Raw genomic sequence first — 17923 nt, forward strand, 5'->3', positions numbered from 1 at the left:
CTTAATAAAATTACATTTTACAGAACTGTATGAGGGAATTTTTTCTAATTCTAAACCTTGAAAATTTTCTTCCTTTAAAGGAAACACCAAAATCCAGCAGATTGATCCATGCCCAGTAAGACTTCTATCTAATAAATTTTTAAGTAATATTAATTCTTCAGCTCAAAATCTCCAAGTCAATGGTCAATTTTTCATCATTATGACATTTTCCCATTACTTTTATTTTTTAATATTCAATGCATTTTCTCCAAATTTATAGATCAAATCAATAATTATCCTCTATGTAAACTACATGTGTGTGTATTTACTCTTAATCTTTATAGATATTATCTTCTAAATTTGTGGTAAAATATTAACATCAGAATTATTATTTTACCAAGAATGTAGAATGTGAGATGTTCCAACAGAGCGGCCATAGGGGGAATATTCAATCTAATTCCAGTATTTCACTGAGGCAGAAGACATACCGAGGAAACATGGCTTAATAGCATGAGCACCCAAATGGGGAGCTGGATTATATTCCTTCTTTATAGTTGTTACTTTTTCCTGTTGAGTTCTTACCAACACCTCCTAATGCCAACTCTCATAATCTCTTTTCCCATATACGCAAATTAAAATTTGTTCATAAATTTACCAAATCTTCTCTATCTACAACTTCTCTTTGCCCTAGTTTTTTCATTAGTCAATATGGCCAATCTACAGACGATTTTTTTTTTTTTTTTTTGGTGGTGCTGGGGATTGAACTCATGGCTTTGTGCATACAACGTAAGCACTCTACCAACTGAGCTATATCCCCATCCCTTACAGATGATTATTTTGAAATTTAAAATGAGACTTATTTTGCTATAGTATACTCACTTAAGTCCTGGTCCAAACTGGTTAGATAGTAGTTAATGAAGGAAAACTAAGATACACAATTCTGATTAAGCAATTTCATATATCTAGATTCACCAGGGCATTATTTAATGTAACTAATTTTAAAAAGGAAATTACCATGAGGTATCTGGTTTTGTTTTATTTATTTTTGTGTGTATATAAATAAAATAATTCTACCTTGATGTAAAAAATGACACACATACTTTTCTTTAGGCCAAACCTAAAAAGTACACACAAGGAATTTCACCTTTTTTTGGCTGGATGATTCTAATGTTAGAATTTTTTTTTTTTTTATGAAGGATAATCAGAAGGAAAGAACAAGAAAATAAAGAGCTTAAATAGTAGGCAACATATTAAGTTACAAGGAAGGCACAAATAGAAGGTAGCATATCATAACCAGTCTAAATAAAAAACAAAACTGTTGTATGGAAATAAAACCACTTGTCCCTCCTGGAAGACCACTTTCCAAGAGCATCAACTGAGATTGCAATGTAATTAATATGTATTATTTCTGAAAATACAATTAAAATCAATACTAAGTAAACTATGCAAAGGAATCTTTTCTTGGAAAAAGACTTTTTCAGAAATCACACAGCAAGAAGAGTTTGGAATCAGATAGTAACGTCAAATTCAGACCCCTTGCACTGAATGAGAACAAGTTACTCCACTGCCCTAAAACTCTCCTACAACATAGACCAATACACATTCTTGGCCAAAAGAAGCAGAGGAAATCTCTGATGTTTTTTCTACTTCCTGATGGTAGGGAATCAGCCACTACATGGGCAGCTCTGGTTTCCTGAAAAGACCAGCCATGATTAAAATTCCCAACAGAGAAACGATAAAGATGCCAAACATCAAACCACTGATAGCTCAGAATCATACTTTGAAAGCTGAAGGCTACTGTTAATGCATGATCAGAGGGATAGAGAGAGCCTAGTGTGCTACCACCATGCCAAATTAACCAGTACAATTCACTGTGGGCAGACAGGAAACAGTTTAATTTAGAAGCAAAGGCCACAAGGGTTTTAAAAAGCTCTTGGTGCAAACTGAGTTGCAGGGCAACATAAAATAGTAAAGATTAATCTGTGAAGCAAGGTTGTAAAATGCTTGTTCAGAGTTAAAAGGAGCAAATGTACAAACCGATAAGCAAGATCAGCACAGCTACAATGGAATCACCAGAGGACACAAGTACAGGCGGAACCCCTGGGCTGACTCTGCCTACACCTAGCTTCACTGTGCCTTAACGTGAGCCTGGATACATGAATTTCCATTATTTTTGTTTTTTTTTAAAACCACGGTAAGGGAAATTCCTTGTAGACTTTAAATACTGTTTATTGTTGTAGTATAACAGCAATAAATATGGAAGTCAAAAGGTAGGATGTTCATTAACTTACCTAAAGAATAATAATACTGCATTTATTGTACTTTCCCATTTTTTGAAAATTCAGCTAAATTTGAAACAACTCTAACCAAAGTTATAAGCTCATATTTTATCTATTTTATCCTGCCCCATCAAATCAGAGTAATTATTCAGCGTTTTGTTGTTGTTTTTTAATCTATGTTATCTACTTAAGTTACCTTAATTCAAAGGAAAATGCCTTAATGCTATTTACACTTTTGTTCTTCCCTAATTCACAACATACTAGTTGAATGTAGTTCAACAGCTGCTTCATAAACAATGAACCATGGTGCAAAGGGACTTGGAAAGAGAACTGGTGCATGTCCTACCCCATGTAGCCAGGCCCTCTTGCTAGTCAGGGGACTCACTGCACTATCACCACAACTTCATGTTTTTGTCTTTGTATCATTCTTCCCCTCCTCTCATGCTGTGTTCTCATTAGGCACAGAAGGAACTACTCACACCTGTAATCAGGGGTACAATGCTGGGACCCAGGATGAATTCAAGGTCCTTTACTCCTAACTTTCCTGGGGGAAAACACTAGTAATTCCATGAGCAGTTAGTGAGACTGATAAACTTGTAAAAACCTCTGGTTTGCTCTATATCAAAGGCTGGCACAATCCAGGTACCATCACTACTCTCCAAAGCCTGTACACTACTATGTGGCTACAGAACCAGGCAACAAGGCACAGCCTTGGGGAGCTACGACACCAGGGAGACAAATCCTTTGCGGCCACTAGTAGTACATCTTTGGGCCAGGTGAATATTTCTTGATTTCACTTTTCCTCACATATGAAATGAGGACACTGGATTAGATCAATACTTTTCTAATATTAAATGAAACATAAATTAGGTATTTTTAAAAAGGTAAAAGTGGAACTGTGTTGGTCAGTTGAAATAGACATGATTTGGAGGATGCAGAACTGGGACCCTCTCCTCTTTTCCCTTCTCCTTACTCACAACTAGGGAGGACCCCGAGACATCTTCCCCGGAATCCCCAGGATCCACGGAACCCAGCTAGTAAGCCAATGAATTAAAGTCCACTACACGGTCCCGCTAATTAAAATATTCCATGACTCTATAATTCACTTTGCTCAAAGGTTCTAAAGTCAACATCAAGATACTTTCCATGCAAATACATTTTATCCTACATATTTTTGCTACAGCGCCATCTTTCCTGTAACCATATTCTAAACTATACACTTGTTGACTTATCTTTCAAGAATGCAATCCTCGAGTATTATAAATGGACTTTCGTCCCAATCCCCATGCTGGGGATTAAAACCAGCTCACACACTGAGCTACACACCTAATCTTTTCTATAGACAATCATGGATCTTCATTACATATCTGAGGCAAAGGAGATTAAGGAAATGATACACATGTGTCAATTAAAAAACTTACAGTCTGATGATACCTTATGATAAAGAATTATAATGGGAAGTAAAATTTATGGTGTCATCAAATAAAGTAAAATGGACGTTTAAGGATTGAGATGATTTCCAATTGGCAAGATCAGGCAAGACTTCAAGGAATGGGTGTTACCTAAACTGGGCTGTAAGGTAGGGCAGATACAGATGGCAATTAAAGGTCACTTCATGGAAATGACCAGGAAGCCATAGGACAAGCACAGAGAACTGTATCTAATGGTAGCCGGGTTGAAATGAGAACAGCATGAAGACATTAATGAGGAATAAATGAGATTATCGGTCAAGTGCACAGGGACTAACTGAAGTTTACCACATGGGGATGTTTCAAATGGGTTAAAGGAAAGAGACTGGGTTAACAGGCAAAAAGTATAAATCCCTAGAGGAGGAGGAGGAGGAGGAGGAGGAGGAGGAGGAGATGGGATGTGCACTGCAGCCACTTCAGCAGTGAAGACTAAGTGGAATCAAAGAGGACAAGGGCTAAAATCCAGGTAAGTACTACTCTGTGGTTACCAGGAATGGAGAACCTACAGCAAAGGTGGGAGACAGATGATGACTGCTAAGTGCTGGCAGAAGTCTCCCATGGAAAATGCATATGTTGAACTGAAACATGGGGAAGAGGTCAGAGTAGAATTTTTATCTTGGAGATCTTTTATAGAGATGGCAGATGAAGTTTCAGGAATGAATGAGATTAAGAAAGACTATATTGAAAGAAGACACGTCTAAGCACTGGTACCAACATTAATGGGTTCTAGGTGGAAAATGAGTTGGAGGAAGAGTGGTTGGAAAGGTCGTAGGAGAACTGGAGAGCACAGTATTATGACAATATCCATGCACATACAAGTTTAAAAAGGAAAAAGCACAGCTCCTGATCTATAAGAGCACATAAACTGAACAGCAGTGTCCTCTAAAGTGTGTTCTAGAGACCACTAATTTTAGTGAATGTTAAAAAGTGCTTTGTGATCAAAGCAGACCTGGTGATTTATAAAGCAGGGGGACTAGCCCTTCATCTCTGGTCAAAATTTAAAATACACATCAGATTGTTAAAGGCTGAATCAGCTGGAAAAAAAGAAATCTGTGTAACTTTTGTTCATACCATGCTTGTAGCAGTGGTCCACTTTATTCTATGAAAACAGCCCTTGTTGCTCTGCCAATGTGGCTTATTTTTAAAATGGAAGTGTTCTTTCTCTTCCTCTCTCTTCCCCTCCCTAATCTCAGGGGAAACAGGATTACCATTTTTGCCTGTCCTAGGCAGAGTTATCTGTCTCTGAGCATACAACTCAGCATAGGAACTAAATAATTTAGACTTCAAAGATGTCTCCAGAAGATCTAAGAAATTACTATTTCCCAAATTAACAAGTAAAATACCCCACACACATAACCTCCCCTGACAGGAAACCCTTGGAATGCACCCTTTGAATCTCCTATTTGTATATTAATTTATTTATTAGAGCTTTATAGATCCTCTGTTCCCTTGATGAGCAGAATCAGAATTTTTACCTTGGAGATCTTTTATAGAGATGGCAAATGAAGTTTCAAGAATGAATGAGATCGTTAAGAAAGAGACTATACTGAAAGAAGACACATCTAAGCACTGGTACCAACATTAATTGGTTCTAGGTGGAAAATGAGTTGGAGGAAAAAGTGGTTGGAGAGGTCCTTTGGGAGAGGAGTACCCTGTATTTCTTCTTTGTTAGCAAAGCAATAAGGCTTCTTTAGTCTTTTTTCAAAATCACGCCCTTGTAATTGGATTGGCACTGGGGACAAGGACCACTGAGCTTTTCAGTAACATGTTCATCTGAACCACAGACTTTTTTTTAATCTCCATCAGATGCTTCAGTGCTGTTTCCATAGGACCTCAGTTGAGGAAAGTGTTATGTATAGTAAAATTCAGAACTTTGGAAGTGGGAAGGACACTTGTGATCATTTAATCTAATCCCTTTATTTTACTACTACAGTGCCTTATTCTATTCTTTAAAAGCATAAGAATGTTGTGTGTATATATATATATATATATATATATATATATATACACACACACACACACACACACACACACACACGCACAGGCATATGAATGAGAGATTTAAGAAATAGAAATTGGGGCTTTAAAAGCTACAGCATTAGGTAGGATATTATGACTATCAATTGGAGGATTAGAAAAAAAAAGACTCTACTACATTTTTGGTTACATGAAGCTCAAAAACTGCTCCATCTTACAGAATGGGAAACTGAGGCCTAGAAGCTTACTTGGCCTGTGACCCAACTAGTACATGGCAAACCTAGAACTCAAACTCAACTTTATCTGACTCTGAAACCTGGGTTCCTGAACAAAATGCTCTGCTGACTTGACAAAAGGACACAGAAGAATTCAGCTCTTGCATACACTATCATCCATCTCTCGCCCTCTTGGAGAGGACCCAAGATAAAACTTTCTTGCACCACGTCCCAACTGCACATAAATATATGAATAAAATTCATATATATAGAAACAAATCTGATGTGTTAAAAAAAACGAGATTTAGAAAGCAGGTTCTCGGGAGCATAATATTTGCTTTGTAAAATAATTTTGTAAAATCATCCTCAAAATATTCTCTTGTCCAGTGTGAATATATTTACAATTACTTCATTTTTATGAATTTTCTCTAGAGAGCATATTCTGCATAGATCAGGATATGCCTTCAGCATTTCAGCAAGATTCTACATATGTCATGCACAAATTTTTTCTAGGAAACCTACATTCAACTATGAGACATAAATCCAAAATAATTATTACCTTGGATTTTGTACCATAGATTCTTAATTGTCTTGAGCTTTCCTTGAAATGGCACACTGTTTTTAAATGAGACTCATCATGTATAAACACACAGACATATAAGCCATTATATATATATGCAAATATACAAGTCTTAAACTTTGACTCCTTAATTTAAAACAGTACCATAGAACTTTGCAGTTAGTAGAAACTTAATTTGAGCTGCTTTACTTTTTAAAAAAATTAATCCTAGCATATTAAATATGAGATGTAGTTATCTGCTAAACCACTTTCCCCCAAAGTACATGTGAAAAACAAGATTCATCTTCCAAGTTAGGATTCTATAAAGCTGACTTCACTATAGATTGCTAAGTCACTTGGTTTAAAAAAAAAAAATCACACACATACATATACATACATACACACACACACACACTCTCCATTAGTGAAAATAAAAAATAAAATTTGCATTAAGCTCATATTAAAACATATTTTGACATAATATCTCAATACTTGATCAAATATTTAGTGAAGATTCTTTCATAACAATTTTTAAATATATTTTTTCAACTGTTGTATTGATTAGTGAAAATTTAAAAAGAGAGGTATTGTCTGGGCTAGAGTTGTGGCTCAAAGGTAAAGTGCCTGGCTAGCATGTGTGAGGCACTGGGTTCGATTCTCAGCACCACATATAAATAAACGAATAAAAGTCCATCAACGTCTAAAAAATATTTTTAAAAAGCAGTATTGTCAATTTATGTAAAGCTAACTTACTGTGGTACTATTTTCCAAAATGGGTACCTTGAAACACTACAATTTTACTATCAAATAGATTCAGGAAACATAGAAACTTCATTTCTCTTGATAATATACAAAGGCACTGTATAAGCCTCCTGAAAGGTTTTAAGCTAAAAAAATTTTTACCTTTATTTAGTTCATAGTTTCTCAAGCTTATCTATCCAGAGACTGCTTTTCTTTTTATGGTTAATATCTATCCATGTCCTTGTATGATAGCTTCATAGAAAATAGGATTAGAAAGGTTTGATTTATGATGATAGGAAGGAGAGAACTAAAATTGAGTAGTGCTACCCAACTCATGTGTATTGGGTTTTGAAATAAATACAACTCTATCAAATTTTTTTTCAGAATGCTATTTTTAAAGGACACATTAACAATACAATGAATTGAGGCTGGGAATATAGCTTAGTGGTAGAGTACCTGCCTAGTATGTGCCAGGCCCTGGGTTCAATTCCCGGGACTGCAAAAAAAAAAAAAAAAAAAAAAGTATGTATATGTGTTGCATGTACATACACGTAAATAAAACTGTTTACAGAGCAACCAGATTAAAGCAAAAGCATTCTGCATGCCAAGAGGAAAAACAAACAAGAAAAATCCACACTCATTGTTCACTAAGGTTTTACACAAGTAGTTAAGACACTTAGTGTAAAGTAAGAGCTGACAATACATATTTAATGCCCCTCTGAAATCACCTCCAAGGCATGAAGACAGAAAGTAGGAAATAAAGGGAGTTGTTCATTATTAAAAGGTTGACATCCATCCAGCATACTTACACTGCCCATTCCAGCTTCTCATTCTTGATTGAGTTGTACAGAGCCTGTAAAGAGAAAAAATAAGATTGAATTATTGTTTTCCTTCTGTTCCATATTCTGAATTCAGCACATGACCAAAGCTTTACTGAGTCTGCAAGTAACTCGTTCACACCTTCCCAATCTGACCATCTGAACAGGAGGGCCTGGAGCCCTTGCCAACGCTCTGGGAAGGTGAGGAAGAAATAAGTGGGGCAAACAAGTGCAAAGTGAGCAGAGTTTTATGAAACACTTTCACAACTAGAAAAATGTCTTTTATAAATAAAGTCTACCTGGCTAGGGTTGTGGCTCAGCAGTAGAGCGCTCGCCTACATGTGCGAGGCGCCCTGGGTTCAATCCTCAGCGTCACATAAAAATAAAGGTATTGTGTCCAACTACAACTAAATATATATATTTTTAAAAAAAAAATAAGACAACCCTATGTATTATAAAGTAAAATTAGATGTGATTAAAATTAAACTCATTCAAAATATGCCTTACAGTTTCATTAATTTGGACAAATATTGGTGGTACTCAGGTTCTTTTTTACCGATGGAAGACTTCATGGAATCTAGATGCATGGAAGGGGGCTGAAGCCAGATATGGAAATGTATTTCTATACCAATGACTTAAGCAGTTCTTATTGTTCTAATGTCATAATTCTGCTTTACAGTGAAGTATTATACTGGTTCCCGTGTGTGGTGGTGGAGGGAACAGAAAGCTTCCTAGGGTCTTGGTAACAATAAGAACACAGTCAAGTCAGCCTAAGACTGCTTCCCCGATTCTCCTAGCCCCAGCATTACATATAAAATCCTTATAAATCAACTTATTCCATTACAACGACTACTTGGAAAAAATGCATTAAATTTTGAATGAGATATTACAAAGATAAAACAAGTATATTTCTAAGATATAAAACCACAACAGCAAATTAAACTGAAAGAACTTTATGTATAATATTATTATTACATTGGAACATTTTTTTCCTCAAAGGACTTGGACCTATTACAGCTTGAAGGTTTTGCAAAGACTTTGAATTAGGAAAAAAAGAAGGAATTAGATGCCATACAGATCCTCTTTTACACAAGGAAAGGCAGGATTCAGAAGCTGCCTACCAGCAGAGCAGTGGTAGAAATGCCTTGAATTCCTATCTTCTCCCTCTTAATATGTCTCATCCCAGTGTCTGCGTGCAGAAAGACTGCATGTAAGTATTGAATTCCTTTTTCATCAAAACACTTCTAAATCTAGTACAAATGTAAAAAAGTTATATATTTTCTATTACTTAAGACTCAAAACATGTATCCTTAAACACTATTTTGACAGGTAATGTGGAAGTTCTCCAGTATGGCATAATAGTTTACTGACTAATGTGATAGTGAATACTAATCAGGACACATTTTATCCTTATTAGGACATGGTAAAGTATGTCTTCAGTCAATGAGAGAACTGCAAATTAAAACAAAGGATAAATTAAAGTGCAAATAACACACTATAAATTAGATGTTCTGTTTGAAAAACTCGAAATTTACTAAAGGACTCCAAAAGCCTATGATATAGTTCATGTCGCCTGAAGATCAACACTTAGGAGGTGCAGAGTGCCTCAGGATTTTGCTGGACAAATGCCTTTTAAATGGATTCTATTACTTGTCTGAGCCATTTTGAACCCACCAGTAATAGTGGGCTGGGAAACTGCAATTGAATAGAGAAAGATCACTGAAGGCTCTTTATCTCCTAGCATACTCAATATTGCGCAGAGTAATTCACCAGGTGGCAAAGATCTTTTTAAAGCTGATTATAAAGGTAGATAGTTGGAAAATTATATCTGAGCATCTAAAGATTTTCTAATACATTCAATTCTTCCTTCCAACAGTCTTTTCAAATTGTTTTGCACTTGAGGGTATTTGCTTTACAAGAAATGGAACTCAACAAAAGTCTCATGATAAAGTCACTCATTAAATTCAACAGACCTCTCATCAGACTTGTAGGTCAAGTTCTCACCCTGGGTTTATAATAATTTTTTTTTTATTGTAGCATGCCAAATCTAAAAAGGTAGATGCTACCCGATCCTTTATAATTACAAAATCAGAAAGGTATTTTCCTGATTCTCTGTAGTGTTTTATCATGAGCCATTAGTTTTCTTCATAAAAGGAAGATGGTTTACAAAAGCAGTTAAAACTTCCAGACCTAGCTCACAAGTTCTATGCTTTTATGCCCAGCCCAGTTAGAAACCAAGTGCCCACGTCTGCTCTTTACCTCCTACCCAGTGGTCAACCTAGACTCCATGATGCACCATATGATCTATCACTTCAAGCAGTTCTGTTAACACAGGTTGAGCATATCTAATCTAAAAATTCCAAATCCAAAATACTCTGAAATTTGATATGCTCCAAAATTCGGACCTTTTTGAGCACCAACATGATACCACAAAAAGGAAAATTCCATACCACTAAATTTGGTTCATGTCATACACAAAACTTTAAAACACCGTATAAATTTACCTTTAGTCTATGTGATTAGTGTATAGAGAACAAATTCCATGTTTAGACTAGAGTCCCCCCTCAAGATATCCTATTATGCCTATGCAAATGTTCCAACATCTGAAAAAATTTAAAGTCTGAAATACGTCTGGTCTAAGCATTTTGGATGATGGATACTCAACCTTTATCTTCAACTTTTTTGTTATATTATCTGTTGTATCTGAAAACATGTAACTCTTAACTAATCCTACCCTGACTTCTCTACACTGACATCCTGTGTACGAATCAAGGTTTTTTTGTTTTGTTTTGTTTTGTTTTGTTTTTAGTTTCAAGTGACAGATACCAAAACTAGGGATAAGGGGAACCTGAAAGTTTATGTAGCCAAATCAGAGAAAGGTATGGATGGAGCTAGCCTTAGGAATACAGGAATTCAAAGACCTCTTTCTTCTTCCCACCCCAGACAGGTCTTGTCCTTGTTTCTCTGTAACACAAGAAAAGTGTCCACTACAAGCAATGCCTGTCCACATCCTATCTCTCTCAAGAAGAGAAAACAGTTCTTTCTTTCCAGTGTGAAAACTCCCAGATAGAGTGTCTCACTGTTGTAGTTTTAGACACCTGTTCTTCTGAGAACCAGTCTGTGTGCTAGGTAATGAGGCACTATGATTAGGTCTAGCTCAGAAATCAAGGGCTCTGGGGAAACTGTTAATGGGGGTAGGGGTGGGATACTGTTGATCTAACCATTCGCAAAACCTTCCTGGACTGCAAAGCTTCCCCAATTTGTGACCTATTCAACCATACTAGAAAAAATTAATAGCACAAATTGATACCACTAGATATTCACCATTTAACTTCATTATAAGCCATCTTAACCTCTTGCCTCTTCTGTATAAATGCATCTGCACACTGGCACCTCTTCTCCTTTCTAATAAGAGAAGAAACAACACAATGGAACTGCTAAGAGGAGCCTGAGCTCATGAAACAAACACTTCCTTGCATACATGAGGAAAATGAAGCCCAACGTGAAGTGAATTAAATCCTCAAGGTCCCATACTTGGTTTTCACAAACTCTGACTCACAAACTTTTTTTTTTTTTTTTTTTTTTTTGGTGCCAGGGACTGAAACTAGAACCTTGAGCACACAAGGCATGCATGCTACCCTGCCTGAGGTACAGCCCCGGCCCGTCTCTTCATGCTTACTATCAACTAACTACGTTGTCTCCTTCTAAGACCACACTTGGCAGTACTGTGTGTGCCTGGCTAAGTGAAGGCCCATGCTGAAAAGGAAAACGCGCTTGTGCCTCTTAGAATTGATTCAGATCATGCTGGTCACCGTAAGATTCTATTCTTCAAAGATGAGCTTTCACAGGAGCCATTGCTGTTAGGACACATGCTTTAGGTGCTTTTGTTGAGTGAGGTCGATGGGCTTGCTGCAATGATCCTACATTTCAGTCCACTTAGGACCCAAAGTATTTGCCACCTGAGTGGCTAAAACTGGGTATGGACTGCAGCTCAGGTAAATAACCCTTCATACAACTGGAGGTAAGTCATCTGGCCTAGCCCAAGAGGGAGGGTGTGCCACCAATGTGGCATGGTAGTTGGGGACAAGGTGGAGAGAGGTGCTACAGCAGCTCACGTTGATACATACAGAGAGGCAATAACCTGCATGGAGGTCCAGGAGATGTCCAGGGCCTAATCACTAGAACCTTGGAATGTTACCTTATATTACAAAAACTTAAGCCATTTAATTAAATTAAAGAACCTGAGATGGGGAGAATATCAGGGTGGGCCCTAAATGTAGTTGCAAATTTTTTATAAGAAGGCAGCCAGGATGGATTCAGAGAAGAAGGTGGCATCATGAAGAGGAATAGAGAGAGCAGAGTGACCAAGACAGGAGCCACAGTGTGCTGGAAACTGCCAGAAGGTGGAAAAGGCCAGGAACAGATTCGCCCCCTGAGAGGTGTACAGCCCATTTGACAGTATGTTGTCAGACTTCAGGCCCCCAAAACATGGTAGAATGGATCACTGTTCTTTTTAGATGCCAAGCTCGTGACAATTCGTTACAGCAGCCACAGGAAAGTAATACACTGAAGCATAAGTAAAAGGCAAATGTATCTGAGAAACAAAGGTTAGAGGTTGATTTTCAGAAATAATTCCAGGGTCAGCCCTTAGACAAAACAATCTTTTACATCATGATCTCATTTGAAAGAATAAGCATACACCCCAGAATCAGTTATGGAGCTTTAAAAATATTGATTACCATGTCCTGCCCCAGAACTACTGAAGCAGCTTTCTAGGTGAGGAATCTATACAGAAATTATTTTCTAATGCTTCCATGTAGCTCTGAGATGAAGCTGTGGTTAAAAATCACTGCACCTCATTAGTTTACCAATTTATTCTCCAACTCAAATTTTTGCAACTTAACCCAAGAGCTAGAGAACAATCTTATATCTCCAGAGATAACCAAACAGAACAGAACGATTCTTCAAATTTCAAGATCATCATTTTTAAGAATGAGAAAGCAAAGTAAATTGCTTAACTTACAGAGATCAAGGTATTTTGGTCTAAATTTACTTTTAAGCCTTTGTTCCCCACTTTTGATTGCTTTTCAACGATGATAAAATGCAATTTTATTCAAAGCTCAGCACCGTCACTGACAGCCCACACAGGCTCTGAGATTTTTCTCCATTACCAAGTATTGTGTAACCAGGAGCCTCTGTCTGTCTCCCCAGAAGCATATTTTGCATAGTCGATGGAATTCATAAATTTTAGTTAAGCTACCTTCTAAATTTCAATGGACTTTTTTTCCTCTGTGGTCTTTGATTCATTTTGAAAAGTACGGAGGAAACAACAGAGCCTCCACTTTCAGTGAAACTGACAGTGACCATGGTGGAATTTGTACCAAGAATGAGGACAGCACCAACACCATATATCCCCTTTTTTTTCAAATGCAACACTGGTTCATGCAGATCTTTAGAGTAAGACGATTTTCCAGTGAAGAATTAAATGTGCCCCACTCTGGCAGTAGTATAAGAGAAAGAACATGCTTGAAAAATGTACTGGTTAAAAACTGATGATGAAACCAGTTACCAGATGAATGTCAAATTGCTCAGAAAATCTCAAAGAAGACCTTAAATCACTTCTTTCTCTTTTCTTTCTTAAGTGGCAGAAGGCAACTGTCAAGCAGAAATGAAGAAGGAAAAACAGCCCCAAGCTTTGAACATGAGAGTACCACAGGTAGATCCATCTTAGGGAGAAGAGTTTACTGAAGATGAGCTTCTGGACTTGACTTCCCTTACACTATTTGGGTCCCCACACACAGGCAGTCTTCGTGAACCCTAGTTTAAAGAGCACTCTGCATGGAAGGACATGTATTCACAAGCCGCCTGTTGGGCATTCAGCTCTTTGGCTCTCATTCAGAGTGACAGAAGTGTGCCTCCATGTGGTTTGTGTTTTTCCTATCTATGGTCAGATGTACTGTTTGGACACAGCCACCATGTAAACAGAGCCAAAGTCTATGTCCTGGACAATTAAGTTCCCCTTGTGACATGGGGCATACACAAAACCCAGTCAGCAACTGTAAGAATATCCAACCAGGAACAGAGGCATCAACACGAATCCATAATGAGCTCTAGAAAATTAATTAAAAAGCCCTTACCCTCAATGAAAGAGAATCTGAAGTATAATTAATATGCATAACTCACCATGTGACTAACATATCTGAACATATCCTAGAGGCTAGGGAGGCATTCTGTGAGGTACAGATGACTCCATTCTGCCTTCAGGGGCCTCTTATATAAGGAATACAAAATGTGCTGCTAACCCCGAATGAACTTTGCTTAGTTAAAAATTAGTCACCTAACAGAATCAACTCATTTTTTTACTTCCTACATATAACGTACAAGACATTTCCACACACAATATTTAATAAGTGACATCACATATATTTTCTTCAGAAAAAAAAATCTAATAGAAAAGACAACAGATCCAAGCTCAAAGGTAAGATTTTGGGAGAGGTAGGGCAGGGTATCTGTCTCTAACTTGCTTGTTGAAGACAAGTCAATTTACCTGCTTCCCATTTTCTTCATAGGCAATGTGGAAGAATAGCATAAAGTACATTTCTTGGTCCCTTTGCTGATCTACTGTCTTATGATTTTACTTGAAAAGACCCTAGAAGTCACCCAATTTCACAAACTAATAGTTTTTTGCCTAATCCCCCTTTCCCTGTGTCCCCCACTAATTTTTTGGGGGGGGCCATAATTCTTGGTAGCATCATCATCTGCTCCCAAATCCAAGATGTGGCTCCTATAAATGAATGAGTGTTTTAATACGCTTATTCATTTTGTCATGAACTGGTTTTTATTTCTATAGGTTAGATTACAAGGAGTGATATCTATGTTGAAACATGCATTTTCCCTATAATTTTACTATAAAAATTTTCAAACATATAGATAAGTTGTAAATATTGTGCATTTAAACACTGATATACCCATCGCCTGTATTTATGATCAAGCTTTAGTTACGTTTGTTGTATTATCTGTTTATCACCTACTCATTGATCTTGCTTTGTTCTCTTATTCTTTGGTTCTTTTTACCTCTAAACACTGCAGTTCGGATATTGGTAACTTTATATCCATGTTTATTTACCAAAACTTTTCCAAATATAATTTTTGCATTTTTGTTCTTTCTAGTTATACATGACAGTAATATATATTTTGATATTTAAATACACATGGAAGACATCTTATTGTAATTAGGATTCTAATCTTGTGGATGTACATGATGTTAAGATTCAATGGGGTGTATTCATATATATTTTATATATATATATATATATATATATATATATATACACACACATACATACATACATACATAGGATATTTTTGCCAGATTAATTCCACTCTTTTATATGCCTATCCTACTCTCCCTTCCCTTAATTCTTCATTGTCTAATCTATTAAACTTCTATCCATACCCTGTTCCTCTTACTGTGGGTTAGCATCCATATTATTAGAGAGAACATTCAACATCTGGTTTTTTGGGATTGGCTTATTTCACTTAGCATGAAAGTCTCCAGATCCATCCATTTACTAGAAAATGCCATAAAGCCATTCTTCTTTATGACTGAGTAATATTTCATTGTATATATAAGCCATATTTTCTTTATCCATTCATCTGTTGAAAGGCACCTAGTTTGGCTCCATAACTTAGCTACTGTGAACTGATTTAACTCCTTTGGATATATATCAAGGAGTGATATAATGGGGTCAAATGGTGTTCCATCCCTAGTTTTCTGAGGAATCTTTTTACTGCTTTCCAGAGTGGTTGTACCAATTTGCAATCCCACCAACAATGTACTAGTGAACCTTTTCCTCCCCAACACTCTCCCCAACATTTTACTTGTATTCTTGATAATTGCCACTCTGACTGAAGTGAGATGGAATCTCAGTGTGGTTTTAAATTGTGTTTCTCTAATTGCTACAGAAGTTGAATTTTTTTCATGTATTTGTTGTCCATTTATATTTCTTCTTTTGAGAAGTATCTGTTTAGTTCCTTTTCCATGCCCATTTATTGACTGGGTTATTTGGTTTTGGGATTTTTGTTTCGTTTCATTTGAAGTTAAGTTTTTTGAGTTCCTTGTATATCCTAAAAATTAATGCCTTATCTGTGGTGTGGGTAGCAAAGATATTCTCCCATTCTGTAGGCTCTGTTCACACACTCTTGTTTCCTTTGCTGTGAAGAAGCTCTTTAGTTTGATGCCATCCCATTTACTGATTTTTTATTTTACTTCATGCACTTTAAGAGTCTTGTTGAGAAAGTTGGTTCCTAAGCACAACATGTTGGAGTATTAGGATCTACATTTCTGCAAGTAGGTATAGGGTTTTTGGTCTGAAAACTGGTTCTTTGAAAAACTTTCAGTTGAGTTTTGTGCAGGGTGAGAAATAGGAGTCTAATCTCATTTTGTTATATGTGGATTTCCAGTTTTCCCAGCACCATTTGTTGAAGAGGCTATCTTTTCTCCAATGTATGTTTTTGGCGCCTTTGTCTTCTATGAGATAACTGTATTTATGTGGGTTTCTCTCTGTGTCTTCCTTTCTATTCCATTGCTCTTTATGCCTATTTTGGTGCCAATACCATGCTGCTTTTGTTACTGTAGCTCTTTAGTATAATTTAAGGTTTAGCATTGTGATGCTTTTGCTTTAGCTTTCCTCACTAAGGTTTGCTTTGGCTATTCTGGGCCTTTTGTTTTTCCAAATTAATTTCATGACTGCTTTTCCTATTTTTATGAAGAACTTCTTTGGAATTCCAATATAAAGTAAACTGCACCAATCTTATGTGTACCTTTAAACAAATTCCAACACATGTGCATATCTACATGTGCACTTACTTCTGGCTTAATATAAATAGCTTATCACCACCAGTTAGAGAACATCAACCATCAACTACAGAAAATTTTCTCATGTCCCCTCCCAATCAATCCCCATATTAAAACTGAAAATATCAAATGAACTAGTTTGACTATCAAGGCCAAACACCAGTTCATCATCAAAAACAGATGAGTTACAACTCAAATATCCATAGGACTAGGCAGATAGCATGAGTCAAGAAGGCCAGGCAGAGACTCCGGGAACCGGAGAAAGCTCCACAACAGGGGTAGAAAGTACTCAGCTGTCGCCGGATCCCAACAAGCTGGGATCTAACTTCAACTCCTGCTATTCTCACTACTTTCCAGATGCAGTTAGAAGCACAAATTGTTCAAGTTTAGTATTTATTCAAGTGTGGCAACAAAAAGAGTTAAAAAACACCACCACCACCACCACTGTGGGCCAGGTGAACACATCTATCCCACAGGACACCAGTTTTGGAACTGAATGGAAAGATGGGATCAGAAAACTATTGGGAATAACAGTTTAGAATCACTAAAGAGATACAGCAGCACTTGCAGTTAATGATTTAAACTTCTGCACAGCTGATGTGTCACAGATGGCGTTTCTGACTTTGTGATGATGTTCCAGCGATTTCCCAATAGTTGGTATTCCACTGATGATAACTCTCAATGAAGCCACCTTACATAAGGCACTAGGCTAAAAGCTTTACTTTCGTGTAATCTTAGTGAATCTTCACAGCAACCCAACGAGAAGGAGCTGTTATTCCCTTGTTAGAAATGACGTAATTAATACTCTTAAAGGCTGAGTAACCTGCCAAAGGTCACATAGCAGGGCTAGAATCTGAAGACATGTCTGTCCCAAGCCAATCTGTGGTTTTTACTTCCCTACCTCAACACAATACTGATAGCATATGTACACATTATTTGCGTGTGCACACACACTTTAATTAACATGTCATTGGTATTAAGTTTTACAACTCCAATAAATGCCTTGTTATTGTTAAAAAAAGATATAAA

The 17923-nt window shown here is 36.8% G+C and overlaps 1 protein-coding gene across 1 annotated transcript in view; it reads right to left on the reverse strand.

Annotated features, from left to right (window-relative positions):
• Nucleotides 1–17923, reverse strand: part of Psd3 (pleckstrin and Sec7 domain containing 3) — a 461162-nt gene that overhangs the window by 105320 nt on the left and 337919 nt on the right. Inside the window, exon 10 of the mRNA XM_026395813.2 lies at nt 8029–8072. Within this exon, the coding sequence (XP_026251598.2) occupies nt 8029–8072 (44 nt within the window). The remainder of the gene's footprint in view (nt 1–8028; nt 8073–17923) is intronic.

Source organism: Urocitellus parryii, chromosome 14, assembly GCF_045843805.1.
Source record: "Urocitellus parryii isolate mUroPar1 chromosome 14, mUroPar1.hap1, whole genome shotgun sequence".
In the NCBI taxonomy this organism is placed as follows: Eukaryota; Metazoa; Chordata; class Mammalia; order Rodentia; family Sciuridae; genus Urocitellus; species Urocitellus parryii.